Raw genomic sequence first — 11,355 nt, forward strand, 5'->3', positions numbered from 1 at the left:
TAGAACTTCCACTCAAATACATGGTTTCCATACCAGGCCATAATGAAACCAGCCAGCATACTGTGGGAAAACATTGGAATTCTCCCGTGAGGAATTCTTCTTTCATTGATAGACTTCTAGATATTAAAATGATCAAGCAAATGGCAAGAAAAAGTTTTAGCCAGGATCAGTTGACTACGTTGTGTGGTCCATTGGTAGCACATCTGTTTCCTGCTCCTGCTCGTCATGTTGACATGAGCTCGGTAAAGTGTTTGTGAACACAGATCACACAATAGAACCTCAGAGCAGGGAGTGTGAGTGTTTACACTCTGCGGCCATTTATTGATAACATCCTGTGCCTAACAAAGTGGCCACTAAGGGTATGTTCATGGTCTTCTGCTGCTGTCATGCATCAGAGATGCTCTTTTTCATCAGCACTGTTGTAACGTGTGGTTATTTGAGCTACTGCCACATTCCTGTCAGCTTGAACCAGTCTGGCTATTCCCCTCTAGCCTCTCTTATAAACAAGGCACTTTTGCCCAAAGAATTGCAGCTCAGTTTGTTTTTTAGATTTAATCACCACTATCAGTTTTATCTAGAGATTGATGTGGTGAAAATCCCAGGAGATCGGTCGTTTCTGAGATACTCAAACCATCCCATCCGGCATCAACAATCATTCCACAGTCAAAGACACTTAGGTCACATTTCTGATGTTTGGTCTGAACCTCATGACAATGTCTGCATGCTTTATGCATTGAGTTGTTGCCACATGATGGCTGATTTGGTATTTGCTTTAATGAGCAGATGTCCAGTTGTATCTAATAAAGTGACTATTGAGTGTGCTCCAGGCACAGCCCTGCAGTGGATTCAGTGACCAGCATCTCAATGTGGAGAAGCCATCCAAAGTGAGACAGAGAGAGATACTGTAGGGAAACTGTACCTTCAAATCTCTGAGTCTACGCTAACCATCAACCACCTGTTTACACTCATCCTACATTAATGGTGTCTGGTCCAGACAGCATTCCTGGCCAAGTACTAAAGATCTGTGTGGTCCAACTAGCAGGAGTATTTAGCACTTTCTTTACTGTGCATCCACACATGGTTGGGAACGGGTTTAGAACCAGAGAAGCTGCCCCAAAGACACTCTGATCCATTTTTTTAAAATCTTGCCGTCTCCATCATATGAGACCGGAGATAGAAGCAGTCAGCAGTTCAGGACACTTTGTTGAATGAGAAAAAGCCAACATTTCAGGTCAAAGTCTCTACATTAGAACTGTGGAGAAGAAAAATTCTATAGGGGGTCTCTTTGATAGGGTGCCATGGGGATAAGCTGGCTACGGGATTATCTGGTCAATGAGTGGCAACAGTTGGAACAGGGAGAACATGGACAAAAGGACATTGAGCAGAATGTATAGACGTGAACTGTAAAACAGGAAGCCTGGTCCGGTAGGTCAGGCTGGACACCATCTCCACCACCACATCCAGCTAGATTCTCTTACACCCTTCTTAAGCCAATCACCCCTAGTGGGGCACAGGCTGTTGACAGCCACTAACTAGAGACCACTGTTCATCTAAACAGGGAATTCTGTCTCTCCAGGACACCAGAAACCTGCCCAGAAACTGTAGTATTGGACTGTACACCCTCTTTGCTCCAAGGTCTTATCAGAAGAGGAGAGTCCTCAGAGACAGACTCAAACTGCGACTCCACGCTCACCACCTGACACTGGAGATCCAGCCAACAGGTGAGGGTCGGACAGTGCAGTGTGTACAGGAGCAGCCAGTGGAAGGAACCCCCTGGGGACGGGAGGTGCGGCCTGTGGGACATTTCCCAGAGACGGAACAATTTGTGCTGAACCAGCTCTGTCGGAGAGCTTGGGGACCCAGGTCCAGTGACAATTCAGTCTGAGTGGTGGTCACCTTGAGTCCGAACAGCCGACAAACTGACCCCTGCACACCCACAGTGAGGGTATCCCAGTGTCTGACCCCAAACCTCTATGAATATGTCTGTGACCACACCCGACCACTGATATCTGGCTGCAGGTTGAAACTTCATTTCTCAGGGCTGGGGGCAGAGAGTTTTGAGCCCTGATGAAGGGTCTCAGCATGAAACAAAAGGAACTTTGTGTTGACTGTCTCACAGGGCTGGGAGAAACATGATGGGCCGAATGTCTTTTTCCAGTGTCTTTGATTTTCCCAGGACTGATTCCACTTCCAATCTCTGACCTCACCTATGGACTGTCTTGTCTTGTCTCCTCAGCTGGGACTGCGGTTCCCCCAACCACTGTGACCGGAACTCAGGGACACTCGGTCTCCTTACATCCTGGGATCCCAGTCGGACCGGACATTACTGAGGTTGAGTGGAGTCGGGTATGGCCCAGAAACAGGATTGTGAAGTACTCGAATGGGAACATTGACTACAGTAGTAATGAGCTGTACAAGAACAGGATAACCTTTCATTCTGGGAACATCAGTCTGGAAATCCATGATCTACGGAGAAATGACTCTGGTGAATATATTGGGATTTTTACAGCTGCAAGTTCAGGAGATGAAAGTAATACAACAGTGCGACTGGAGGTGTACGGTGAGTGAGACCAGTCCCTGAAACACCCTTAATGGATGGGTGAGGGCAGATCCTCTGTGTTTCTCTGTTTACTGAACCCCACTGACTACCCGTGGCTGGGGCTGGGCTCACGGTTCCAGTGTAGTGAGTCTGGAGGATACACCCGCCACATCCACAGAGGCGGAGTCAGGAGCCGGGAGGGATTGAACCAACAATGGGGAATCTCATGTGTCTGAGACTGAGGGAGCTCAGCACACAGGGAGAATGATGTGAATGGGCTGGACAGTCTGTATCTGTGGGTCTCAGTTGCACACTCTACCCCAGGTGAAAGGCCTGGTCTGTCCTGTTCAGGGATCCCAGTTATCCCATCTGTTTAACAGGACACTGCTTGTTTATTCCCACAGACTGAGGTCTGAGCTCAGCAAAGTGTTTATTCCTCAGCCTTCATGCTGTGCTGTGCTGAGTGAGACCCTGTGTATTCATTACACTGAATATAGTGTCCCAGTGAGTGACACATGGAGGGAAGGGAAATGGTTTTGTGACACTTCCTCCTGTGTGTGTCCAGAACGTGGTGTGGGACATGGAGTGGTGGGAGTTGTGGGTGTGGCAGTAGAGCAGAGCAAGGTGTTACTCAGGGAGAAACTGGTCAAAATATGTAAGAAAGAGGGAAGGGAGGGGAATGTAAGTCTGAGGATAGTGTAAACTAACTGGGTAAAGTTACTCAAAGGTATGCTAAAGGACCAAGCATAAAAAGTATTTGGATTGGGAGATAGTTGACATGTCTCTCTGTGTGGTAGGTTGTGTCTAGATTTTTGAGGAGGCTATTGGAAAGTTGATGAAGGAAAAGCAGTTAAATTTGTCTACATGGACTTTAACAATGTCCTGCATGGGATGTTGGTGAAGAATGTTTATTGCCTTGGCATTCAGGTTGAGGTTGCAAATTGTATTCGACATTGGATTTGCAGGTGATCTACAAGATGGTTGTCTCTCTGATTGGAGGACTGTGATTAGTGAAATGCCTCAAGGATTGGTGCTGGGTCCTTATTTGTTATCTCTATCAGCAATCTGGATGACAATGTGGTTAACTGGATCATCAAATTTGAGGATGACACTGATTGGGTGTACGGTAAGGAAGACTATCAAAGTCTTTAGCAGGATCTGGACCAGCAAGAATAATGAGCTGAAAATTGGCAGTTTCAATTTGATGCAGACGAGTACAAAGCCTTGACCCTTGGGAAGTAAACCAGGGTGGAACTTAAATAATGACCAGTCAGGTACTGAAGAGTGTAGTAGAATAGAGAGATCTTGGAATACAGAACAATAAATTCTTGAAAGTGTTGTCACAGTCAGATAGGGTCATAAAAAAAGCTTTTGGCACGTTGCCATTCATAAATCAAAGGATTGAGTCCAGGAGTTGCAATGTTATGTTGAAATTTTATAAGACCTTGGAGAGGATTAATTTGGAGTATTTGTGCAATTCCTGTCACCTATGTACAGGAAAGGTATCAATTCGATTGAACGAGTGCAGAGTATCAGGACTTGAGGACCTGAGTTATAGGGGAAGGTGGGGGAATTTCAAGGTGCAGGTGGAAGTATTGGAACCAGGTTCAATTTCAATGTCTAACTGAAACTTGAATAAATATTGGGAGGGATGTTAAAGACTTTGTCCAGATGTGGATCAATGGGGCTAGGTATAGACTAGATGGACTGAAGGATCTGTTTAGCCACTGCAATGCTCTATGATTCAATGTAGTTTCATTGAAAGGACCAGGAAGCATAGATGTTGATCCACTGAAGGTGCAGACCAGTGGGGTTGAAGGAAAGGGCCAGAGGAAACATATCCTTGATTTCAGTGGGAGAGGGTGTGAGAACAGAGACGTAAGAAATGGAACAGGTTCTCAGGGTCTCACACCTTCATCATAATCTGGGCAGGCAGAGTGGAGATTGAGAGATTGACAGAATAGAATGGGCTGTGTCTTGTGTTGGACCAGATTCAAGGCAGCTCTGGGCTGGGGCTCACTCAGGTTTTAGGCTTTGAAGGGATGCCAGGACCACACAGAGGAGGAACAAAAGACATGGAAATGGAGAGAATTTCTGGAATAGAGCGCTATAAACTGAACATGATGGAGAGTTTGTAGATGAGTGTGGGTTGTGTTTGGGAAAGAAGGTGCAGCATGTGGGAACTTGCTTCAGCAGCAAGTGACTGAACAGAAGGATGAGGGAAGGTTTAAATCGTTTGGGTAAAAATGAGGTGGGATTGGTTTGAAGTTTACTCTGGACTGTTGGGGATGGGACGAGGGCGTTGAGGATCGAGCTGTCCACAATGATCTTCTTTACTTATCTTCTATCTCTCCCTCACGCCCTCAGAGCCTGTGTCAGGAGCAAACATCACGGTTCAGAACATCACCGGGACCTGTAACCTCACCCTGACCTGTTCCGTGGCCTCTGGCAACCCCATCAGCTTCAGTTTGTGGAGAGGAGGAGAAGTTACAGGAGACAACAACAGCCATCACTTCTGGAGACACGAAGAGACGATACAGGTTCATTGCACAGCAGAGATGGAGGATGTGGTGTACGGGTGTAAGGCCAGCAACCCCATCAGTGAGGACACCGCACAGGTCCGGCTGGGGAACGTCTGTAATCTGGACACATGTAGTGAGTGTCAGAGGAAGGAGTTGGGATTTAGTTATCTCCCCATCCCAGGACTGTGAGATGGGACAGTTTAGAAGAGCTTAATAAAAACATAAACATTTACAGCAGATTACAGACCCTTTGACCCACAATGTTGTGCGGACCATGTAACCTACTCTAAAATCTGCCCAGAAATTCCCTATAGCACAGCCCTCAATTTTTCCAAGCTCCATGCTCCTATCGAACAATCTCTTAAAAGACCCTATTGGACCTGTCTCTACCAGCATTGCTGGCAGTGCATTCCATGCACCCACCAGTCTCTGTGTGAAAACTTACCTCTAACAGCCCCCTTGTACCTACTTCCAAGCATCTTAAAACAATGCCCCTTTGTGTTAGCCATTTCAGCCCTGGTTATATGTCTCTGACTATCCACATGATCAATGTCTCTTATCATCTTGTACACCTCTATCAGGTCACCTCTCATAATCCTCTTTTGCTCCAAGGAGTTCACTCAACCTATTCTCTTAAGGCATGCTCCCCAATCCAGGCAACATCCTTGTAGATCTCCTCGACACACTTTCTATGGTTTCCATATCCTTCCTGTAGTGAGGTGACCATAACTGAGCACAGTATTCCAAGTGGGGCCTAACTAAGTGTAACTCCACTGATTTTAATCCAGCACCGTCACACTGGCCCTCAATAACCCCTCTACTCAAGCTCTACCTCCACCTCCCTGACCACTCGGTGCCTCAGCCATCCTAAATAATCCTTCCCTCCAATCTAATCATTCCTTCGCTCCAGCAAGATTGCACAGTTGTTTCAGTATGGACCATCTGCAAAATGCACTGCAGATCCTCACCCAGGCTATGCTGACAAATATGAGTGGAGGCCTGTGTATAAAATCCAAAGACAAAGCTTACCTACAAAGTAAACTGTCCTCTGCAGTATCCTCTCGGACAGGGTCAGAGAGCAGAATACATCCAAGCTGAAGCACATGGTACTTTGGCATTCATCAACCAGGGGATTGAGTTCAAGAGCCGAGAGGTAAAGTCAGACCCAACTTAGATTTCTGGTCTCCTCACTGCAGGAAGGATATGGAAACTATAGAAAGGATTCAGAGGAGATTTAGAAGGATGTTGCCTGGATTGGGGAGCATGCCTTATGAGATTAGCTTGAGTGAACTCGGCCTTTTCTCCTTGGAGTGGTGGATGATGTGATGTGACCTAATAGAGGCGTATAAGATGATAAGAGACATTGATCGTGTGGACAGTCAGAGGCTTTTTCCCAGGGCTGAAATGTCTAACATGAGAGGGCACAGTTTTAAGGTGCTTGGAAGTAGGTACAGAGGAGATATCAGGGGTAAGTTTTTTTAATGCAGAGAGTAGTGAGTGAGTGGAATGGGCTGCTGGAAATGGTGGTGGAGGTGGATACAACAGGGTCTTTTAGGAGAATCCTGTATAGGCGCATTGGAGCTCAGAAAAATAGAGGGCTATGGGTAGCCCTAGGTAATTTCTAAGGTAGGGACATGCTCGGTACAGCTTTGTGGGCTGAAGGGCCTGTATTGTGCTGTAGGTTTTCTATGTTTCTATGTTTGAGAAGATGGGCAATTTCAGTTTTGATTCCTCCACCATTTCCTTAATTCCTGTCACAACATTTTCAAATGTTAATAGTATTGTTCTTTTGTGTACCAATGGGAGCACCATAGAGTAGGAGGAAATGGGGGAAGTGATGTGATAGTGACTGGAGGGAATAGAGGATGATGGGACTGAGGGGTATTGAAGGGGTGGAGTGCAGGTCAGTGATGTGATGTTGATTAGAGGGAATGGGGAAAGAGGGGACTGATGGGTATCAGAGGGGTGGTGATGGGTTTGGAGATGAGTGATTTGATGGTGATTGGAGAGAATTGGATGGAAGGATTGAGGGGTACTGGAGGGGAGGGGTGGGATGGAGGACAGTGAGGTGATAGTGATCGGAGGGAATCGGGACTCAGGGGACTGAGGGTTATTGGAGGGAAAAAGGTTGGAGGGACTGAGGGATGTTGGAAGGGAGAGGAGTGGGGTGGAGAGGTGGGGTTTGGAGGGGATTTATGTGATGGTGATTTCAGGGTACTGAGGGACTATGTTGAGGTGACAGGGAGTTTTCTCCGACTGAGGAGGGATGGAGTGAATTCATCAATCCTGTGTCACTGGGAGTGTGAGGACTGGATTCATCAGGAAATCTTTTCTCCTCTGTGTTACAGCTTCTAAACCAACAGCGGTGCCGATTGCAGTGACCCTGGTAATTGTACTGTCAGTGGCGGGGACCCTCCTGATCTTTGCTCTCACTGTGATCCTCAGGGTCACATGGAGGAGAAGAGCTGATGGAAGGGAAGGAACTTCAGGGACTGAAGGCAAGTAGATCTGACACCCTGTCATTGAGTCTAGTAATTGGGGGAGGGACAGAGATGGGGTGGGGCAGGGAGTTGACAACAGGGTTGGGAGAGAGGAATGGTTTTAGTACAGACCCTGTCACCTCTGCTTTCTGTCCCACAGACCAAGCGGAGACAGGCATCATTTACACAGATCTTCAGTGGATGCAGAAGAATCGCAGTGTCGAGCAGCCCCCCAAGGGAAATGACAGGGTAATGACAGACATGTTACCCCTGGAAAGGGGCCACTCACCCTCATCGGGGCAGCCTGAACATATGGCCTGCATGCAATCTGCACAATCCCAGAACCAACCACGGGTTCCTGTCACCGGAAATTGTTCAAACTACCAGTGCAGAACACAGCAGCATACACACTGAGGCACAGCAAGATCACATTTACCACTGAGGAGTCAATTGAACTTTTACCTCAGTGATCTCCAAGCCTGGTCAGGCAGATCTAACAGCAATTGTACCCTCTGTGCACACAGTGTTAGTGGGTACACTGTCCCCACATACCCAGTCACTGGGATACACTGTCCCCCACATTCCCAGTCACTGGGATACACTGTCCCCACACACCCAGTCACTGGGATACACTGTCCCCGACATACACAGTCACTGGGTATATTGTCCCCCACATACCCAGTCACTGCGTACACTGTCCCCACACACCCAGTCACTGGGATACACTGCCCCACACACCCACTCACTAGGTACACTGTCCCCACACACACAGTCACTTGGTACACTGTCCCCACACACCCACTCACTGGGTACACTGTCCCCACACACACAGTCACTTGGTACACTGTCCCCACACACCTAGTCACTGGGATACACTGTCCCCACACACCCACTCACTGGGTACACTGTCCCCACATACCCGGTCACTGGGTACATTGTCCCCCACATACCCAGTCACTGGGTACACTGTTCCCACACACCCAGTCACTGGGATACACTGTCCCCACACACCCACTCACTGGGTACACTGTCCCCAAACACCCAGTCAGTGGGTACACTGTCCCCACACACCTAGTCACTGGGTACACTGTCCCCCACATACCCAGTCACTGGGATACACTGTCCCCACATACCAAGTCACTGGGTATACTGTCCCCACACACCCAGTAACCGGGATACACTCTTCCCACACACCCATTCACTGGGGTACATTGTCCCCACACACCCAGTCACTGGGTACACTGTCCCCCACATACCCGGTCACTGGATACAGTGTCCTCAAACACCCAGTCACTGGGATATAATGTCCCCACACACCCACTCACTGGGATACACTGTCCCCACACACCCAGTCACTGGGTTCACTGTCCCCACATACCCAGTCACTGGGACACACTGTCCCCAAACACCCAGTCACTGTGATATCATGTCCCCACATACCAAGTCACTGGGACACACTGTCCCCCCACACCCACTCACTGGGTTCACTGTCCCTGTACATGCAGTTATGCCCAGTAGTGTGTGCATTTCTTATGATAATTCGTGGAGTTAATATTTGTGTCGATGGGCAGTTTGTGAGTCCATTGTGAATGCACTGAGAATGAGGCCGTGTTGATGCTGGGTTGGTACCATTGTTTGTCAGTTGATTATTGCTGATCCGAATTTCCATCATTGTGTCTTGCTTTGTATGTCCAGGTCTTTTGTGTCCTTTTGTCCAGTCTCAATGTCTCCCCTCTCCAGAGTCCTTGTCTCTGTATCCAGTCTCCACGTCCTGTCACTAGGTCCTGGTCTACATCTCCCTGTCTTCGTGTCTTGTTTCCCAGTCCTGGTCCGTATTTCCTTGCCTCTGTGTCCTCATCCAGATCTCTCTGCCTCTGTGTCCTCATCTAGATCTCCCTGCCTCTGTGTCCTGGTCCATATCTCCCTATGTTGATGCCCTATCTCTGGCTCCCAGTCTGTATCTCCTTGTTCCTGTCTCCTCTCTCCAGGTCCTGCCTCTGAGTTCTGGTCTGTATCTCCCTTACTGGGTCCTGGGCTCTGTTTCCCTGTCTGTGTTTCTCAGTCCCCAAGACTTTCTGACGCAGTGTGTCCTATCACTGTTTCCCTTAGATCACCCTGAGCTGACAGGTTCTGTTTCTTTTGTAGTTTGCTGGTCCGGAGGTCGTTGCCGAGACTACCCCCACTGAGTACGCTGCGGTGATGTACCGTGCCAGTCCCTCCCGTGGATGGCCTGAGGACAGAGCCCCTGGACAGTATCCTGTAGTCTAGGATGGATCGTCCCTCCCTTGGCACTGGATCAAGGAGGGACAGACTCTCAGGGGGATCTGCATGTGGACTGGTGGCTTGAAGATGCAGGTTTCCTCTCTGTCCCACTGTCGTGGTGGGGGGTGAGGTCTATGGGACACGAGCATGGCTGCTCTTTCCTGCTGTACTTAGAAAGTGTTGAATGTTAGTTCAATAATAGTCACCAGTTTTGTCTGGTGGAAGAGATTTTGTCAGAACGTGCCCCTGTAGACTATCACCTTGATTAATCCTACTCAAACAGTAGTTAATAGCTAAATGAATAATGTGAGCCTGTGCCCAGTTTCCAAATGCTCACCACTCTCCCATTTTGAGTGATCAATTCTCGAACACAGGTTCACAGTGATGGTGCAGAATTATCAGTGGGGAAAGATGGGGATCCAGGAGACTCTGTCAACCTTCTGCCAGAAGTCAGGAAGGGAAAAAATAGGGCGGAGGGGAGAAGATTTCAGAGTGACATTGGATTTATGAGGAATGGCTATGAGGTGGGACTCAGTGGAGAACAGGGATTTAAGAGAGGGAGAAAAATGGAAAGGTTTAAGGGAGCAACAACACACACGAAGTGCTGGAAGAACTCAGCACGTCAGACAGCGTCTCTATCGGGGAATAATAGTTGACGATTCGGCTGACTGCTGCCCCAACTGCTAAGCTCCTCCAGCATGAAGTGTGTGTTGCCCAAGATTCCCAGTATCTGGTTGTGTCTCGGGTTTAAGGGAGAGTGAGTTTTTGGAAAGTGAGGAGAACGAGAGACAGGGATTTAATATAAATGATGCAAGGATACAGCATAGATGGGGGGTGGCCATGTTGTACAGGATCTAGCCATGTGATCTCATACACACCACATGACCATTCGAGTTCTCTACACCTCTCTAGGATGTGGAAGGCAAGTCCAGAAGTTTAACCTCCTGGGATCCAAGGCAAGTTGGTACATTGAGTACAAAGTGAGCTTGGTAATAGGAGGCAGAGAGTGATAGTGGACTGTTGCTTTTGTGATTGGAAGCCTATGGCCACTTTCATCCCATCGGGGTCATTACTGGACCCTGTGTGTGCGCGTTGGATGCGGTGTTTCATTGATTTTATTGTGTTTCTTGGATTTACTGAGTATGCCCTCAAGGGAATTAATCTCATGTTTCTATATGGTGACATATATGTACTTTAATAATAAATTTACTTTGAATTTTGAATGTACATTGTGATTTTCCATATGGATGTAGGAAAGATCCGAAGACACTGATGGAGATCTACATTATTGCAGGCAGAATAGAGAAGGAGGTTTGTACATTTTTCCTCAAGGCCTAGGTGTTTAAAGCCAGCCAAGGTATAAAGGTGGGGAATAGGAGGTTCAATGGGACATTTAAGAAGGTTTTCACCCAGGAGGTAAAAATCTGCAACACTCTACCTGAGGGTATGGAGGTGGCGGAAATGCTCACAGTATTTAAGAAGTGTCTGGACAAGCAATTGTGTTACCAAGCAATGGAAAACTACAGACCAATTGCAGTCAAGTGTAATCTGG

General features: G+C 47.7%; 1 protein-coding gene across 1 annotated transcript; it reads left to right on the forward strand.

The window, feature by feature from the left end:
• Positions 1-1,298: 1,298 nt before the first annotated feature.
• On the forward strand, positions 1,299-10,985 carry LOC132380872 (SLAM family member 8-like). The gene is made up of 7 exons (XM_059949790.1): positions 1,299-1,388; positions 1,577-1,721; positions 2,237-2,560; positions 4,907-5,194; positions 7,410-7,559; positions 7,702-7,790; positions 9,687-10,985. Exons 1-7 carry the CDS (start codon positions 1,299-1,301, stop codon positions 9,807-9,809), a joined length of 1,209 nt encoding a protein of 402 aa, XP_059805773.1. The 3' UTR covers positions 9,810-10,985.
• Positions 10,986-11,355: the final 370 nt, after the last annotated feature.

The sequence above is a fragment of the Hypanus sabinus genome, chromosome 25 (assembly GCF_030144855.1).
Source record: "Hypanus sabinus isolate sHypSab1 chromosome 25, sHypSab1.hap1, whole genome shotgun sequence".
NCBI classification, from domain to species: Eukaryota; Metazoa; Chordata; class Chondrichthyes; order Myliobatiformes; family Dasyatidae; genus Hypanus; species Hypanus sabinus.